This window comes from Erythrolamprus reginae, chromosome 4 (genome assembly GCF_031021105.1).
Source record: "Erythrolamprus reginae isolate rEryReg1 chromosome 4, rEryReg1.hap1, whole genome shotgun sequence".
Classification (NCBI taxonomy): Eukaryota; Metazoa; Chordata; class Lepidosauria; order Squamata; family Dipsadidae; genus Erythrolamprus; species Erythrolamprus reginae.
This window is the reverse complement of record NC_091953.1, coordinates 70,822,831-70,842,460: the sequence shown is the minus strand read 5'-3', so window position 1 is coordinate 70,842,460 and position 19,630 is coordinate 70,822,831. Positions and strand designations below refer to the sequence as shown.

Genomic DNA, 19,630 nt, shown 5'->3' with positions numbered 1-19,630 from the left:
GTTTTTTTGCTTATTTTTTCTTGCTTATTTTTTCCCGCCTCTCGCAGCGAAAGTGCCCCGGGTTTTTTTGCTTATTTTTTCTTGCTTATTTTTTCCCGCCTCTCGCAGCGAAAGTGCCCCGGGTTTTTTTGCTTATTTTTTCTTGCTTATTTTTTCCCGCCTCTCGCAGCGAAAGTGCCCCGGGTTTTTTTGCTTATTTTTTCTTGCTTATTTTTTCCCGCCTCTCGCAGCGAAAGTGCCCCGGGTTTTTTTGCTTATTTTTTCTTGCTTATTTTTTCCCGCCTCTCGCAGCGAAAGTGCCCCGGGTTTTTTTGCTTATTTTTTCTTGCTTATTTTTTCCCGCCTCTCGCAGCGAAAGTGCCCCGGGTTTTTTTGCTTATTTTTTCTTGCTTATTTTTTCCCGCCTCTCGCAGCGAAAGTGCCCCGGTTTTTTTTTGCTCCCCCCCCGCCCGCCTCTCGCAGCGAGTGCTCGTCCGTCCGGTTTCCCCCCCCCGCCCGCCTCTCGCAGCGAGTGCTCGTCCGTCCGGTTTTTTTGTCCCCCCGCCCGCCTCTCGCAGCGAGTGGTCATCCGTCCGGTTTTTTTGCCCCCCCCGCCCGCCTCTCACAGCGAGTGCTCGTCCGTCCGATTTTCCCCCCCCCCGCCCGCCTCTCGCAGCGAGTGCTCGTCCGTCCGGTTTTTTGCCCCCCCCACCCGCCTCTCGCAGCGAGTGCTCGTCCGTCCGGTTTTTTTGCCCCCCCGCCCGCCTCTCGCAGCGAGTGCTCGTCCGTCCGGTTTTTTTGCCCCCCCCGCCCGCCTCTCGCAGCGAGTGCTCGTCCGTCCGGTTTTTTTGCCCCCCCCCGCCCGCCTCTCGCAGCGAGTGCTCGTCCGTCCGGTTTTTTTGCCCCCCCCGCCCGCCTCTCGCAGCGAGTGCTCGTCCGTCCGGTTTTTTTGCCCCCCCCGCCCGCCTCTCGCAGCGAGTGCTTGTCCGTCCGGTTTTTTTGCCCCCCCCACCCGCCTCTCGCAGCGAGTGCTCGTCCGTCCGTTTTTTTTGCTCCCCCCCGCCCGCTTCTGCACCCCCAGCAGAAGCCAAGGACTCACCAAGAGCTGGATACTGAGAAGAGCCGGGCTGGTTTGCTTTGCTTCCGAGCTGATGCAGAGCCGAATAAAGCGTCACGCCCCCCTGACGCTTTTGGCGGCAAAAGAGCCCAGCATCACTTCGGAAGCCGCCGAAAGCGTCAGAGGGGCGTGACGCTTTATTCGGCTCTGCATCAGCTCGGAAGCAAAGCAAGCCAGCCCGGCTCTTCTCGGCTCGTATCCCAAATGTGAGCTCGGGAGTCGAGCAAAAATTTCTCTACTCTCCCAGCTCGTATCTCGAGTAGCTCGTAAGTAGAGCTGCTCGTATGTCGGGGTTCCACTGTATCTAAAAATGCATTATTTAAAAATCATCCAACACAAGCAACATAAACTATATAAGTCTGAGGGAGATTTCTCAATTTCCCCATGCCTGGCGATATAGGTGGGTCTTGAGCAACTTACAAAAGGCAAGGAGGGTGGGGGCAGTTATGATCTCTGGGGTGGAGTTGATTCCATAGGGCCGGGGCTGCCACAGAGAAGACTCTTCCCCTGGGACCCGCAAGATGACATTGTTTAGTTGACGGGACCGGGAGAAGGCCGCTGGGATTTGTGCAGCAGAAGACAATCCCAGAGATATTCTGCTCCGATGTCATGTAGGGCTTTATAGGTCATTACAAACACTTTGAATTGTGACAGGAAACTGATTGGCAGCCAATGCAAACCACGGAGTGTTGGAGAGACGTGGGTGAACCTGGGTAACCCCACAATGGTTCTTGCGGCCGCATTCTATAGGATCTCAAGTTTCCGAACACTTTTCAAAGGTAGCCCCATGTAGAGAGCATTGCACTAATCGAATCTCAAGGTGATGAGGGTGTGAGCGACTGTGAGCAATGACTCCCTGTCCAAATAGGGCTGCAACTGGTGTACCAGGCGAACCTGTGCAAACGCCCTCCTCGCCACAGCCAAAAGATGATGTTCCAATGTCAGCTGTGGATTGAGGAGGATGCCCAAGTTGCGGACCCTCTCCGAGGGGGGCAGTAATTCCCCGCCCAGGGTAATGGACGGACAGATGGAATTGTCCTTGGGAGACAAAACCCACTGCCACTCCATCTTGTCCAGGTTCAGTTTGACACCTATCCAGACCCCAATAGTCTCCAGGCACTGGCACATCATTTTCACTGCTTCGCTGACTGGACATGAGGTGGAGATGTACAACTGGGTATCATCAGCATACTGATGATACTTCACCCCATACCCTTAGATGATCTCACCCAGTGGTTTCATGTAGATATTAAATAGCAGGGGGGAGAAGACCAACCCCTGAGGCACCCCACAAGGGAGAGACCTAGAGGTCGACCTCTGACCCCCCACTAACACCGACTGCGACCGACCGGAGAGGTAGGAGGAGAACCACTGTAGAACAGTGCCTCCCACTCCCAACCCCTCAAGCCGGCGCAGAAGGATACCATGGTCGATGGTATCGAAAGCCGCTGAGAGGTCAAGAAGCACCAGGACAGAGGACAAGTCCCTGTCCCGGGCCCGCAGAGATCATCCATCAACGTGACCAAAGTAGTTTCCGTGCTGTAGCCGGGCCGCTGGAGTTGGAGTGCCACCACCTTCTCAACAACCTTCCCCAGTTGGAGACTGGATGGTAGTTATTAAGCACAGCTGGGTCCAGGGAAGGCTTCTTCAGGAGGGGTGCACAAGTGCCTCCTTGTAGGGAGCCAGAAAGGACCCCCGCTCAAAGAGGTGTTGACAATCTTCTGGACCCAGCTCCGCGTCACCTCTCTGTTGGCCGAAACCAGCCAAGAGGGACACAGATCCAGTAAATAGGTGGCGGAACTCACAGCTCCAATGGCCTTGTCCACTTCATCAGGTGTCACCAGGTCAAACTCCTCTCAGACAGATGGACATGGATGGGCCCCAGTCACCTCGACTGACTTGTCAGCTGACTCTGCTACCCAATCGGAGTCAAGGTCCATCCGGATCCGAGCAACTTTATCAGTGAAAAATGTGTTAAAATACTTGGCACTACTTTGTAAGGGCTCCCCAGCCCCCCCTCATTAAGAAGAGAGTGGGTCAACCTAAACAGAGCAGCCGGGCAAGATTCCTCTGATGTAATCAAGGTGGCACGATACGCACATCTTGCCACCATGAGCACCACTTTGTAAGTCTTAATATGAGCTCTTACAAGTGTTCGGTTGGATTCAGATTTACTTTTCCTTCATCGCTTCTCTAGATGTCTCTTTTGGCATTTCAACTCCCGGAGTTCCTTGGTAAACCAATGAGCCCTCCAGGATCTAGTGCCACAGAGAGGTCACAATGGCGCAATTCGGTCAAGAGCCTCTGTCACAGCCCTATTTCAGGACATGGCAAGAGACTCTGCCAAGCTGTGGACAAGTGAATCTGGTAGAACCCCAAGCGCCCTCTGAAAGCCCTCTGGGTCCATCAGGCGCCTGGGGTGGAACAACCTAGTCGGTTCCGCCTCCCTGCGGGGGAGGATTGGAGCCAGGAAATCAAGCTGCAATAGAAAATGGTCAGACCATGACAAAGGCAACACTTCTAAGCCCCTTAATCTCAGACCATTACTTAGTTGCTCTGAGATGAATACCATGTCAGGTGCGTGGCCCCCTCGTGAGTCGGACCTGAAACTACTTGTCAGGTCCATGGCTGTCAAGGTGGCCATGAACTCCTGTGCTAACCCAGAGGAACTGCCAAGTGACGGTAGATTGAAGTCCCCCAGAACAATAAGTCTGGGGAACTCCACCGCCAACCTGGGTCCAGAGCTGGGTCCAGGAGATTGTCAACACTTCTTTGAGGTGGGGTCCTTTCTGGCTCCCTACAAGGAGGCACTTGTGTGCCCCCTCCTCAAGAAGCCTTCCCTGGACCCAGCCATGCAGCTGGGAGGCAGGTACATGAGCAACAAGCCCACATGAACCCCTAAGTCCAACTTCACAAGGAGTGACTCATAACCCGCGATCTCGGGAGCAACGAGTCTATGTAGGCAAAGGTTCTTCTTGGCTATAATAGCCACTCCTCTCCCCTTCCCTGGGGTCAAGGCTGATGCCATACCTGAAACCAGGCTGGGCAGATTTCTGAGAGAGGAACTCCTCCCTCTGGGCCCAGCCAGGTTTCAGTCACACATGCCAGGTCGGCCTCCTCATCCAGGATCAAATTCCGGATGAGGAGAGCTTTATTTACCACCGACCTGGCATTGAGGAGCAGCAGCTTGAGCCCAGGGCCTGGATTACACTCGTCACCAGTACCCTGGGTTGAGGTCATGGAGCTGGAACAAGGGATCACTTTCAGGCAGCGATCCCTTCTTCCCCCAGAATGGCTTGCCCCATGGCTCCTGCCATATCTGCCTCTCCCTAGCACAACCAAAATTTTCTGGCCCTCTGCCACCCCAGAGATAGGCTCCCCCAACTCTCCTGTCCCTCCATAACCAGGTGAGCTAAACGTCCCACCTACACTATATGCATTTATTTCATAACCCCATTCATACCATTAATTCCAATTATTACATATAGCCATCATTAAACACCACCCCTAATAATTTAGGTAAAAAGAGTAAAAAACATTTTTAAAAGCATTAAAAATAGGAATAAATATAAATATAAAATATAGGAAAAAAGTGTTGTGTCCTGAGGACAATCAGGGTTTGTAATTACCCATAATTGGGGTGTGGAACAATTCTGCAAGCTGATTGGCTAGCTAAGTTAGGTAGGGCTGGGTTACACAGATATAAGCAGCCAGTCTGACCAGCCCGGTGTTCGTTCTTCTTGTATACCTGTTACCGTTTTTAACCTGCAATAAAGAACTGTCAACTGCTCCCGGGTCTGGGTTTTGTCTGTATGCGGATCTAACATTTGGCGACGAGGAAAAAAGCGTTTTATGGACTTAAGGTAACCAGGATTCCTGCTTAGCCACCACTGCTTTTTTTCTTCTTCTTCTTCGGGTTACTTCCTCTTTTTTTTTTTTTTTGGCTCCGTTGTTGTTGAGCCATTTGGATATTGCTATTGCTGATTTTGCTACAAACCATCTGCGTTGGGGGTTTGAGAGAGCTTATTCTAAGCCTGAATGCCGTTACTGCCACTACTGGAGAAGAAGACCCCAAGTTTTTAGCTGTTTTGGCCGGGAAACCTCTCCGAGCAGCCATTTTGTTGCCGCCCACGCTGCTGCTGCTGCTACCGCCCAGGTCCCAGCTGTATTTGACGGCCCGGGCGGGGGAACCCTCCCGAATCACTTGTTCCTGCTTCCGTGGTTGCCGGAAATCTCGTGGAGCCGTCTGCCTGCCGCCGAGGGACTCAGCTGTCTGGCAGCCCTGGAAGAATCGTGTTTTCCCCTTCGCTTTTTTATCCTTCTTTTTTTTTTCTTCTTGAAGCCACCTGTGTTGTGCTGTTGTTGCTGCCAAAAGCCACCTGTGTGTACTGGAGGATTGGTTATTAATATGGCGAGCCAAAGTTCGTTTCTTGTGCCTTTTGACCCATTTGACCCTAGTAGTGATACGTGGGAAAGCTTTTTGGACCATTTTGAATGTTATCTAAAAGTACAAGATCTTAGGGAATTATCAGAAGCTCACCGCATTGCTTGCTTTTTAAATGCTTGTGATAAAACCGTGTTTCGTATGGCACGCGCTCTTGTAGCACCACAGGTGGTTTACCAAGTTCCATGGGAAGAGCTGATGGACAAACTTAAAAAACATTACGCTCCAGCTTCATCCTTCATTTTATGTCGCTTCCATTTTAGACGCCGTATCCAAACTGAGGGAGAATCAATCACCCAATATGTGGCTGCCCTCCGTGACGCAGCAAGAGACTGTGACTTTGAAAATTTGGAACGCTCTCTATTAGAACAGTTGGTTTGTGGGGTGCGAGACCTCCAGCTGCAGTGCCGCCTCTTGGCCCACTCTAAACTTACACTAGCTATAGCTATTGACGATGCCTGCGCTGCAGAGACGTCACTTCATTCTTCCGCAGACATACAACGACGTATCCTGGAAACGGGAAAATCTCTTCCACAAACAAGCATCTATGCAACAACTTACCCCCTTATGGACAACGCAAACTGTGGCGAAACAGTTGCGCGCCTTCATACCACCACCAACCGCCATCGTACATCAAACCTTGGAGCCAAGCAGAGGACTACATCGGTGTAACGATCAAATTACCCACCGTGCTCTAGCTGTGGAGACCCACACCTTCGCTCTTCATGTCAGTTCTGCACTGCAACCTGCTACAGCTGCGGAAGAGCGGGTTATCTATCTAGAGTCTGTCGTTCAACACCTAACCAAACCGCCAGGCGTGCTACACCCTCATGTCACATGCAACAACATCTGTCGGGACGACGAGGTGATTGTTTCGCCACAAAAGCGGATCAATAATTGTTCGACGGGGAGGAAGAAGTATTTCTAGCAGCTGGAGGTGGGACGAAAAAAATTTCCATGGTTGTAACTATTGAAGGGTCATCCCTAGAAATGGAAGTAGACACTGGGTCCGCCAGGAGTTTGGTTTCCTGGGACATACTTGCCTACCTGATTGTGGACCCATCTAAAGTTAAGTTGGGCCCAACAAGTGTGAAACTGAGGGATTATCAAGGAAACCTAATTCCAACCAAAGGGGAGGGAAAATTCCATGTGAAAAAGGGGACATTTTCTTGGATTCTCCCATTAATAATTGTAACTAACCCTCTACCATCGTTATTGGGGAGGGACTGGTTTACCAAATTAGGGTTGTCCGTATCAGGAATTCATTCAGTAACCTCTGACATATATTCATGTATATTTGATGAGTTCTCGGATGTATTTAGCAATAGTTTGGGCTGCTATGTGGGAACACCAATATCCCTTAATTTGGATCCAAAAGTGGCCCCTATTAGATTAAAACCTAGACGAGTGCCTTTCGCGCTACGAAAAAAGGTAGATGCAGAGTTGGACAAGCTTATCCAGCAAGGGGTTTTAGAGGCCACCAATTACGCTAAATGGGAAACACCACTAGTAATCCCTGTTAAACCTGATGGATCTCTCCGCTTATGTGGAGATTACAAGGCAACACTAAATCATGCCCTCAATTTTAATCCTTACCCGGTACCGGTGGTACAGCAACTATTACACTCCCTGGGTCAGGGGTCGGGTTTTGCCAAATTGGATATGGCGCAAGCGTACCAACAGTTCCCGGTGGATGATGCCACCGCGGAAGCTCAAACATTGGTCACCCATCGGGGCGCATTCCGTTGTCGCCGCCTCCAGTTTGGCGTGAGTGTGGCTCCTGGCCTTTTTCAGAACATCATTGAGAGGCTGTTATATGGATTACTTGGGGTAACTCCTTACTTTGATGACATTTTTATATCAGCCGCCTCACAACAACAACTTCTTACACGGGTTAGGGGCATTCTATCGCGTTTTAGGAAGGCAGGCTTGCGACTAAAACGTAGTAAATGTCGAATAGGAGTTCCCCGAGTTGATTTTTTAGGTTATACTATTGATGCTGCCGGCATTCATCCAACACAGGCCAAGATATCAGCCATTAAACAGGCACCTGCCAATAAGCCTGAATTACAGGCCTTTTTAGGCCTTCTTAACTTTTATAACACCTTCTTGCCACACAAGGCAACGATAGCAGAACTCTTACATTGACTATTGGGAAACGATGGGCCATGGGTTTGGGGAGATGTGGAACAGGCTTCGTTTAAAGCAGTTAAGGACCTATTGACGTCTGACGCAGTCCTTATTCAATATAATGACCAGTGGCCATTGGTACTCGCGGCAGATGCTTCGCCCTATGGTATAGGTGCCATGCTTAGCCATCAATTACCTAATGGCTCACAGGCCCCCGTGGCATATTTCTCACGGACCTTGTCCAACACCGAGAGAAATTATAGTCAGACGGACAAGGAGGCCTTGGCCCTTGTTGCATCAGTTAAAAGGTTTCACGATTATTTATATGGCAGACCTTTTGTCTTGCAAACAGATCATAAACCGTTATTGGGTATTTTAGCGGGCACTAAGGAATCCCCTCAATTTACATCTCCCAGGATGACCAGGTGGACGGAATTTTTAGCGGCCTATAATTATCAATTGCAATATCGGCCTGGGAAGAACATGGCACACGCAGATGCCCTTAGCCGTTGTCCTTTACCAGTGCCGGTTATGGACCCGTCACCAACATCACAGGTCCTCCTGATAGAGGAACTTAGTAATTCATTGTCTGCAGCCGATATAGCAGCCCACTCCTCTACAGATAATACTATTTCCCAAATTATTGATTGGGTGAAACGGGGGTGGCCATACCCAGTAAATTTATACCATTCCAGACAAGGCAGAGTGAGTTATCTAAGAATAGAGGGTGTTTGTTGTGGGGATCAAGAGTCATTGTTCCCCCGTCCTTACAGGACACAGTCTTAAGCCTCCTCCATGAATGCCATCCAGGCATTGTCCAGATGAAGGCCTTGGCTCGTAGTTATGTCTGGTGGCCGGGGTTAGACGTGGGTAGAGCGCTGTAGGGAGTGTCAGAACTCCAGACCTATGCCACCGGAAACACGCCCAAGCAGTGGGAATTACCTAGAAGACCATGGTCTAGGGTCCATCTTGACCTGGCCGGCCCTTTCCATGGGCATCAATTTATGGTATTGGTAGATGCTTATTCAGGCTGGGTCGAAGTAGATATCTTACAGTCTACAACATCGGAGAGTGTAACTAATATTCTATCTCGACACTTCTCCACACATGGGTTACCCGATCAGTTAGTGACCGATAATGGACCGCAGTTTACATCTGCACAATTCCAAGTATTTTTAGCTACCTTAGGAATTAGGCAAACTTTAACAGCCCCTTGGCATCCGAGAAGTAACGGCCGGGCGGAGAGGGCTGTGCAGTCCACAAAAGAGGCCTTAGGCCATCTTACAGGACTGGATTGGAAAAGTAAGGTGTGCCTCTATTTAATTACTCAACATTCAACTCCCCGCCCCACCACAGGCAGGAGCCTGGCAGAGGCACTTATGGGCTGGCGTTTGCATACGAGACTAGATCGGATCCATCCTACATATACTCCTAACATAGATAAGGAACCACCAAAATGTACGAGAGTATTTGCCCAAGGAGACCCAGTATATGCTCGGAGTTATGGGTGGGGAGAACATCATTGGGAGCCAGGTTGGGTCTTTGATATAACTGGACCTTATTCTTATAGGGTCCAGCTAGGGGACGGATGGATCTGGCACCGGCACATAGATCAACTACGTCGTCGAATGTTACAAGCCGTTACACCAGTATCACAAGCACCACCCGTCCAACCAACCGGCTCTACATTACCCGACCACATAGAGATCACTCCCTCCATGGAAAATCAACATCTAGGACCATTACAGAAATCATCACATCAGGAAGCCACACAGAAGTAGAATTACAATCCTTGCCTATAGAAACAGAGTCACCAGTTTCCCCACCAGAGGTCGAACCCCGCCGTTCTCTAAGGTCACACAAACGACCTGCATATTTAGAGGATTTTGTGTGTACCTATTAGGTGGGAAGGGGTGTTGTGTCCTGAGGACAATCAGGGTTTGTAATTACCCATAATTGGGGTGTGGAACAATTCTGCAAGCTGATTGGCTAGCTAAGTTAGGTAGGGCTGGGTTACACAGATATAAGCAGCCAGTCTGACCAGCCCGGTGTTCGTTCTTCTTGTATACCTGTTACCGTTTTTAACCTGCAATAAAGAACTGTCAACTGCTCCCGGGTCTGGGTTTTATCTGTATGCGGATCTAACAAAAAGCAATTAGTCAGCACTTCTTTAAGTAATCAAAAGAAAGATGGTTCCAGTTAAGTTCTGAAAGAGTCCAGCGTGAGTGTCCAAGTAACCAAATGTCAAAGTCTCTGGGTAAGAATAGTCACTATAGTGCTGGCCGCAGCCACTGACCAACACTCCCAGTCTGTGTCCATCTGGTTTGATTGTTATTACCTCAGACTTCTCTGTCTTTTTGTCCCTCCTAGCTCCTACCAGTCACCCAGTCAACCTCCAATGTCTGCTATTCATCCCGAGCAGCATTTTCAATTCTCCACGCTCTGTGTTGTCTGTAGCTCCGCACAATCTCCTCAAAAGTTCTAGACTGTTGTGGTATAGCTTGTTATATTCCCTCAGCCTCGGCCTCGATCTCCTTCTCTTCTTTCAATGTTATCTTTTCCTACGGTAATGGCCGTTCTGGCTCCAGTCTTGCGCACCAGCCCCCGTTCCGATAGTCCTTCCGACATCAGGCGCCCCCACCATTCAGCACCACAGCGTCCCAGGACCGTCTGGCTCAGTGGTGAAAAACTGGCTGTCTAGTTCAGTTCTTACAATCCCCCTCTTCAGTTCTTACAATCCCCCGATAGATGGCAAGTGGCAGGCAGCTCTATTCTAATTAGCACCTGCCTTTTTCTGAGCCCCAACTGATTAGCTTGTGATATTCCTACGGCAAAAAATAGTCAAAAAACTCCACGGGCATCAGGGATCTTCCTGAGAGGAATTCTCCTCTTTCCGGGATTCCAAATCTCCTGTCTTCTTAGATGTAAATACAGAAGGAGGCAGGTAGCAGGAAGCGGTAGGCAATAGGCGGCTCTATTCAACTAGCGGCCGCCATTTTCCGAGCCCCAGCTGACTTATCTGCAATGTCTCCACAGCAAAGAATGAGCAAAAAACACCACCGAGCAGCAGGGCCTCAGGATCTTCTCACCTTTCCGGATTATGAATAGACCGCTGAGTTAAGTACAGAAATCTCCTATATTTTGATGTTTTTTCACTGTAGTCCGGTGGAGCAGTAGTTCCCTCCCTCCTTCTTGCTGCCTCACCGGAACTGGAAGTGTTGCTGGGATTCATGCGGCACCCAATCAGGTCTCCTGGGCACAGTATTTTGCTGGATTCAATTTTTCACTATGCTACCTCCCGGGGGGGGGGGGGACAGGACTTTATGGCAGACACTTTATCTAGGTTGTCCCAATACAACAGCGCCAGATAGGAGGCAGTCCAATCTGTCATCCCCGTTAGGCAGCTGGCGTGCCCAGTGGTCACCCAGACACAGAAGGAAAGAAAAGCTGAGGTCTTGGTGGATCTTAAATCTTGGATCGTGGAGTCCTTAAAAACTGATTAGTGGTTCATAGCCTATTAAATAGATGCACTATTCAGGATGAACTGGCTTAGGTGGGATCTAAACTCTATGTCCCAGCCCTTGCAAGGGAGGAGGTCTTGGAGAAAACCCAGGATTCCAAGGTGGCAGGACACTTTGGATTTGTAAAAACCTTGCACTTAGTGAAGAGGCAGTTTTCATGGCTCTCATTGAAAAACAAATATTGAAGCTTATGTTGCTAGCTGCTCCATCTGTGTAGCAGTTAAATAACCAGCAGGGCCTTTTACAGACTGTGGCGAAGCCTGGGGCACCATGGAAGAAAATATCTGTGGATTTTATTGTTGAGTTGCCTGAGAGTGGGGTAATACTGTTATCTGGGCAATTTCTGACCTTTTCTCCAAACAGGTTCATTTTGTACCGTGCCCAAAGATTCCATCAGCTAAAACCCTGGCTAAGTTGTTTATTCAACATGTGTACAGGCTCCACGGGGTGCCTGAATGGATAATCTTTTGATTGGGGGGTATAATTTACTTCTGCTTTTTGGAAAGAGTTCCTAACTTTGATAGGCTCCATCAAGGGGTTAAGCTCCCACCCCCACCCCCAGACCAATGGGGCACGTGAGAAAACTAATTATGTGCTAGAGCAGTATCTCTGGTATTATATAAATTATCAGCAAGATAATTGGAATGATGTGCTACCATTCAACAGGTGGCCTATAATAACTGTGCACAGTAGCATCCCATTTAGGGTTGTATACGGGCATGATTTTGTACCCATCCTTGAATTACCACAGGAAGAGTCCCAAATCCTTCCATTAAAGGAGTGGATTGAATACTGCAGTTAAATTGGCCTGTGGTTCATAAAGCCCTAGATGAGACTCACCAGGCTCATAAAACCCAAGCAGATAAGAAAAGAGTTAAGACCAAGCAATACCAAGTAGGGAATAGAGTTTTCCTATCTAGAAGGTTCCTGCAGATGACACAGAAATCCAAGCAATTGAGTCCTAAATATGTAGGTCCGTTCCCCATTGTAAAGATCACCAACCTAGTAGCAGTGCAACTGGATCTACCAAAAACCCTGAGAAGGATTCACCCAGTATTTCATGTGAGCCTTTTAAAACCACAGAATCGGCCCTTTAGCCCTCCCTGGCCGCCCACCCCACCCCGTTCCACTACTTGTTGAGGGGGAACAGCATTTTGACATCAAGGAAATCCTAGGCTCTAAGAGGCATAGAGGAAGGTTGCAATATTTAGTTGCTTGGAAACATTTTCCTGCCACATATGCTGAGTGGATAAATGAAAAGGGTTTGAAAGCCCCAAAATTGATTGGCCTTTTCCATTCTAAGTATCCTGACAAACCTTGAACTTTCATTTATTGTATGTTTATATTTGAAGTGATGTAGGGTCTGCATGGGTGTTAGGGTCTTGATGGGTGCTAACAGGCTCATCGTTTGGGTTCTACCTGCCACAGCTGTTAGGGTCTGGATGGGTGCTAACAGTCTCAAACTAAATCTTGACAAGACGGAGTGGCTGTGGATTCTGCTTCCCAAGGACACTTCCATTACCTTGGGGGGGGGATCTTTGACCCCCCTCAGAGAGGGTCTGCAACTTGGGCATCCTCCTTGATCCACAGCTGACATTGGACCATCATCTTTCGGCTATGGCGAGGGGGGTATTCGCCCAGGTTCACCTAGTGCACCAGTTGTGGCCCTATCTGGACAGGGAGTCTCTACTCACAGTCACTCATGCCCTTATCACCTTGAGGTTCGATTACTGCAATGCTCTCTACATGGGGCTACCTTTGAAGAGTGTTCGGAAACTTCAAATCATCCAGAATGCAGCCACGTGAGCGATTATAGGCCCTCCAACGCATACCCATATTTCTCCAGTATTCTGCAGATTGCATTGGCTGCCAATTGGTTTCCGGATGCAATTCAAAGTGTTGGTTATGACCTATAAAGCCCTACATGGCATCGGACCAGATTACCTCCCGGACTGCCTTCTGCTGCATGAGTCCCAGCAACTGGTTAGATCCCACAGAATCGGCCTTCACCAGGTCCCGTCAACTAGACAACATCACTTAGTGAGACCTAGGGGAAGAGCCTTCTCTGTGGGGGGCCCGGCCCCCTGGAATCAGCTCCCCCCAGAGATTCACACTGCCCCCACCCTCCTCACCCTCCATAAAAGTTTAAAGACCTATCTGTGCTGCCAGTCTTGGGGCCATTAGACCCTAGTCCCCTGGCCAACAAGTGTAGTATGTCTTGCTGAGTCAATGGGAATGAATGATTTTAAATGTTATTAGAGTTTTTAAAGTTTTTTAGCTATATTAATTGGATTTTTAGATATGTGTATTGTATATTGTTTTGATATGTTGTAAGCCACCCCAAGTCCTTGGAGAGGGGCGGCATACAAATCCAATAAATAAATATTGGTATTACTGTTGTTCTATTATTTCCTGGGACTAATATCCTTGTTGTAGAGGGAGCTCTGCATTTTTTCTTCTTCTTGACCTGCTTGCCTTGGCTTCCTTAGTAACTGTGGGAGGGGGAGAAAAAATTGGATTTTGGGAAAGATGGAAATGCACTGTAGGTTACCCTGTTTGAAGTTTCAAATATTGTTAAGGGAGTGTTATTCTCATCATTCTCTCCCTGGTGAAAGTATTCTTTCTCTATCAAATGGAGTTGGAGTTTTACTTTCCTGGGCTCTGAAGGGAAACGCATCAGACATGCAGAGACAGTGGAGGTGCAATACAGGTGTCTTGTGTTCCTGGCACATAAGACTGACAGTGAAGAGGACATGGGTTCAGAGACTGAAGAACAACCAGGGCCTTCTGCAACTCCTGAGATGAGTGACTCAGGAGAAGCAGAGGAGCCTTTTTGATGCTAGGATTCTCAGGGTCTCTAGAAGGCATGAGTGGTTACTCAGAAGGAGGTTTACTCATGAGTAGCACTGCTGACTAATGGGCCATGCCCTCAGGGTATTTAAGATGGTGTAACATGCTGCTTCTGCACAGACAACAACATGGTTCAATCTAGCATCTAGTTTCCAGTTGTTGTTTCGTCAGCCAGTGATTCAAAGAGACACATTCTTGGCTTTCAGAGGAGCTCTGGGCTTCCAGCTAACTTCGGAACGTCTCTGCTTCTGAATATTATTGTCATGTTTATCTCTTTCTCGGACTCTAGCCAGAAGACTTTATAATCCTTACGGCAAAGCTTTTAAAGGCCTTTAACTGTAAATACTTCTCATACATACTAAAATATTTTAATATTTAAACCCGATGGTGTGCATCTGATTTCCGGGGGGTTTAGTGCTAGAACAAAACAGTTTCTAAAAATTCAAAGCTTATTAAAAAGAGGGGAGGTTAAATACTTTAAATATCAACATGCCAAATTGCAGAAAATGAATCATAGAGATACCCAATTTAGAAATAGAAGCATAGAAACATAGAATATTGATGGTAGAAAAAGACTTCATGGTCCATCTGGTCTGCCCTTATACTATTTCCTGTATTTTATCTTAGGATGGATATATGTTTATCCCAAGCATGTTTAAATTCAGTTGCTGTGGCTTTACCAACCACATCTGCTGGAAGTTTGTTCCAAGCATCTACTACTTTTCCAGTAAAAAAATATTTTCTCACGTTACTTCTAATCTTTACCCCAACTAACCTCAGATTGTGCCCCCTTGTTCTTGTGTTCACTTTCCTATTAAAAATACTTCTCTCCTGAACATTATTTAACCCTGCAGTTCTCTTCAAAAACAGTATACACTTGTGCTCTTTCCGGGTCTATTTGACCCGGACCAAAAATTGCTTATTTTAGGTACTTATATTTGGTCTTTTTGAAAGCTTTTTTCACTTGGAAACTAGTTCAAACATTTCTGCACACAATGACATGAAAATTGAACTGAAAAATATTAATGCTTATTGGTTTATTTTGCACATGAAAGCCTGCTCCCCACCCCCCGTTTTTGTGAATCTTTTTTCAATTTATAGATAGTTTTGCCTGCAAAATGCATTCTATTTTACTAAAGTTGGTGTGGGATTGGTAGCTTGAACATTTCTGAACATAATATGAAAATTGAACGGAAAAAATTGATGCTTATTGGTTTATTTTGCTCATAAAATGGCCTCCTCCACCCCCACCCCCATGCTTATACTCAAGTAGGCATATACTAGAGTAGGCTTATACTCGAGTATAAGACCCTATGGTCTTATATTCGAAAATAAACAAATAAGAATAGATTTTTTTCAGTTCATTTATATTTTTCTTATGATCAGAAATGTTCAATTTTGTATATCAAACCTTTTGGGTAAAAATCCCTTAAAGATTTGTAGGCTAAAAAAAATATAAACTAATACGAAATGCTCAAAAATGGGGGCGGTTTTTTTTTTATCAAAATAAATCAACAAGCATCAATTGTTTCAGTTCAATTTTCATATCACTTTGTGCAGAAATGTTCAAACTAGTTTACCAGTGAAACAAGTTTTCAAAAAGACCACATTTAAGTACCTAAAAAAAATCTTTTTGGTCTAGGTCCTATACAACTCAAAACAGTACAAGTGAAAGTTTTTTTCCCAAAAAAAGATTTGCCCCCAGCCCCCCCCCCAAATATTTTTATGATGATCAGCAATGTTAAATTTAGTAAATCAATGCCTAAGATGTTAAAAATATTTCTAATTTGGAGCCTAAACATTTTTTAAAGTGAAAATGGTTGCAAGCAGCCGGGGGGGGGGCTTATTTCTGATTTTAAAAACCCAATAAGCATCAGTGTCCAATCACACTTGGCCAATAAAGAATTCTATTCTATTGTTACTCTCTGCTAAGAATGTTTTCCAAGCCCTAAATCTTTGCAGGTTTTTTTCATTGCTCTAACTTGCTCCAAGTGTTTCCAGCTCTCACTGGCTTGCAAGCTCTTTCATTGTTACTCTCTCCCAAAAAGGTTTTTTTTAAAGCCCTAACTAGGGGATTAAAATAATGTGCTTCTTAATGGTAAGCAGATTCTTTTCCCAATTTTCCTTCTCAAAAACTAAGGTGTGTCTTATACTCCAAAAATACAGTATATTATAAACCAAGTATATTATGATAAGTTAAGAGTAAGAGACCATATTCATCAGTACTAAACGTACCTCTTTTTGTATAGATGTAGATTTGATTTCTGCTAGCTCTTTACTAGTTAACAATCTCTTTCTGTTTACACAAGCAGCTTCTTTCTCCATATTATCATATTTTAAAATCCTGAGCATAGGAGAATTTAGCCCTGATGCTGGCTTTAATCCTATGTCCACAGGATTATTAAGCATTCTGAAGATCCTATTATATCAGAAAAAATAAAGATAAGTCATATTTAACTATCCAGCCTAAATATTACATAGTTTTGCAGAACTTTAACTTCTTGGCTGGATTTTATTAACTGAATGTGTATGAAGGGAAAATTCTTACAAAAAGTGTCTTGCCAAACCGTTATTGAAAATTCTGATTGATATTCAGTTCACACACTACCTTTGAACTTTTTCTTCAAAAATAATTATTGCTTATTTTCCAAAGGCAACTTTCTATAAAGTGAGTATGAAAGTAAAATTCTTTTTAAAATGTTTATCAATGCTACTGAACAAATGTTTTCTTGCCTCACGTATAAGAAGAAATAATCATGTGAATCCTCTAGAAGTTCATGTAGAGTCTATGTCATTGTTTCCAAACCTTGGCAACTTGAAGATATTTGGACTTCAACTCCCAGAATTCTCCAGCCAGCAAACGCTGGCTGGGGAATTCTGGGAGCTGAAGTCCAGATATGTTCAAGTTGCCAAGGTTGAGAAACACTGGTCTATGTAATATCAAGCAATTCTATTGACTTGGTAGATGGAGATATTAAAATAGGGATTCCCTTATTTACAATTCTGTGTAGTTAACAGCACAACCAGGTTTGCCCAAACAGACGGCGGAAATTTGCTCCCACTTGCCAAACTGGTAGCAATGGCCAGCTGGCCATGCCCCTAAACTAACCCTCCAGTCGCCACTCCTTGTAAGCAGCTTGCAAAGAACCCTTTATGCATGCGCAGCGGGTCATTTCCGCATTGTGACAAAACATGCACTTCTGACGTGATACAAACCGATAGAGAAGGTAAATGGAACCCACCCCTGAGCACAACATCTCTGTTGCTAAGTGAGACATTTATTGTGAATTTTGCCCCATTTTACGTTTCTTGCCACATTTAAGTGAATCACTGCAGTAGTTAAGTTAGTAACAGAGTTGTTAAATGAATCTAACTTTCTCATTAACTGCTTCTGAAAAGGTTGCAAAAGGTGATCACCTGACCCTGGGACACTTCAATCATCATAAACATGAACCAGTTGCCAAACATTCAAATTTGTTCATGTGATTATGGGGATGCTGCAATGGACTTAAAGTGAAAAAAGTTATACATCACTTTTTTCAGTGTCTTTATAATTTAAAAACCTACAGAGGAAAACGAACTAGAACTTGTCAGAAACAGCTGCCTTGTGACTCATTATATATTATTCCTTGTTGTGGTTAGCTCTGGCCCAGCTCCTGCCCCAAGGAATGTGGAGGTGGATATGGAGGAGACATCCACATTCCGCAGGCCTGTTTTGCTCCCAGTAGAATCTGCCGACGAAGTCTCCTCTGACCAAGGAAGCGTGAGTAACAGAGAAGAGGGGAGTTTGGCAGACAACCCAGGAGGAGATCAGTCATCTGTATCATCCCTGGATTCTGAACAAGAATTAATGACACATCCACGCATGCCTAGAGTGATGTATAGGAGACAATATCTGAAGAGAAAATGAGGCCACCTGTGGCTGGGTGGGGCTGCTGTAATTAGTGCTACAGATAAAACTGCAGCCTGGTGTTTTAGCCTCATGGCAGTTTATCTGATTCATTGTTTCATCAAGATCATGGTTTTTGCTCTTCAGGATTGTGTGTGTGGACTCTCTGGACTTTAGAATTGGACTCAATTTCCCAGTTATTGGGTGAGCAATTGGACTGCATTTAACATGTGCCTTGTGTGTACCAGAAAATCCCTTTGACATTTAAAAAGGGAGCTGTTTCTGTTTTTCTGTTTATAAAAACTTTTGGGTTTTCCTTTTATCGTGTGGTGTGTGTCTTCCTGGACTAATTAGCCTGTAATTACGGGCGGTTGAGACACGCCAGCAGAACAATTCCTTATGGGAAAAATCTGTTTGGTACTCATTGTTTTTGCTACTTAACACACCTCTCAGAACCAATTAACAATGAGTACCAACGTACCACTGTATTTGGACTCTTCAACCTCTCCTCAAATCTTGGCAAAGCACCTGTAAAAAAGCAGACACAAAGAAAGTCCCAGCAAAGAGGCTCTTGAGTCCCCCTCTCTCACCTCCTACTTCTCCTTTAATCCTCAGCAATCCCACTCACATCCATACATGATCCAGCAGGCTAACCCAATGTTGGAATTTATAATTTATGTTTGGTTTCTGCCTTTTAAAAAATAAATCAAGATCTCCTGGGGAATCCCTAGTGATCTTTTGGAAACGTTAGGATTTCCAAGAATCCCAGTTAAAAAACCCTGTCTTAAATGAATTCAGGAAAAGACACCGCTATTTTGAAAGTCTGCAGACTGTTTCTGCCTCTGAATTCTTTGAAGCGTTGTTTTCTAAATGCTTAATAGAATAAGTGGAGACTTAAAGTCATTCAAATAAGTAAAGGTATATAATAAATGTTTCAGTATTAAAGATTGGGTATTTCAGCTTGCAGCAACTTACTGAGCTTCTTTTTTTTTTAAACGGACTTTTCTGAAATTGTGAATGTAGTCTGCATAGTAGTCTTTATTCATTTGCTTTTCCAGTTCTTCATATGCTGTATAAGAGAACTCTGGATCTATGTAGCAATATCTGGGAGCTTTTGTGAAAATAGTCCTAAATCAGAACAATGATATACAACGTTATCACTACATGGAACATTTAAATATGCATTGAAGATACAAAATATTAGTCATTTTATACACACACACACACACACACAAAAATAATAATTGGAATTTGATTTAATAAATATTAACAGATACATACCTGCACAAATAAAAATCACTAATAGAAGAAAATAGATTTCCAATATAATATTCGCCATGGCAAAACAAGCATATAAAATAAGAAACATAGTATGTTGCAAGATCATCATTATTTATATTACCTGTAATCCTTATGCCATTCAGCAGGTCTTATGCTGGCAGGACGATCATTAGGAAGAGCGACTAGTACATTGTTTAAATTCTTATTAATCCAGTGAGCATGTAATTGTGTCTTATCTGATTTAAGTAGTGCTATTGATGCAACATCACTTTGTTGATTTCCCTTATTAGCTATAAATATCCCAGGAGCATTGGAAATCAATGGTGTTAAACCTTGGGTCAAAATTTAAATAAAAAGTGAATTATATAGGACAAGCAAACCAAAATATAAATTATTGAATTTTATTCCATAAATTCTAT

At 45.3% G+C, this 19,630-nt stretch overlaps 1 protein-coding gene across 1 annotated transcript in view; it reads right to left on the bottom strand.

Annotated features, from left to right (window-relative positions):
- The window catches only part of CFAP47 (cilia and flagella associated protein 47), a 1,022,460-nt gene that overhangs the window by 906,575 nt on the left and 96,255 nt on the right, over positions 1-19,630 (bottom strand). Inside the window, exons 10-12 of the mRNA XM_070750589.1 lie at positions 19,333-19,543; positions 18,906-19,058; positions 16,277-16,460 (exon numbers count right to left, since the gene is read on the bottom strand). Of these exons, the coding sequence (XP_070606690.1) occupies positions 16,277-16,460; positions 18,906-19,058; positions 19,333-19,543 (548 nt within the window). The remainder of the gene's footprint in view (positions 1-16,276; positions 16,461-18,905; positions 19,059-19,332; positions 19,544-19,630) is intronic.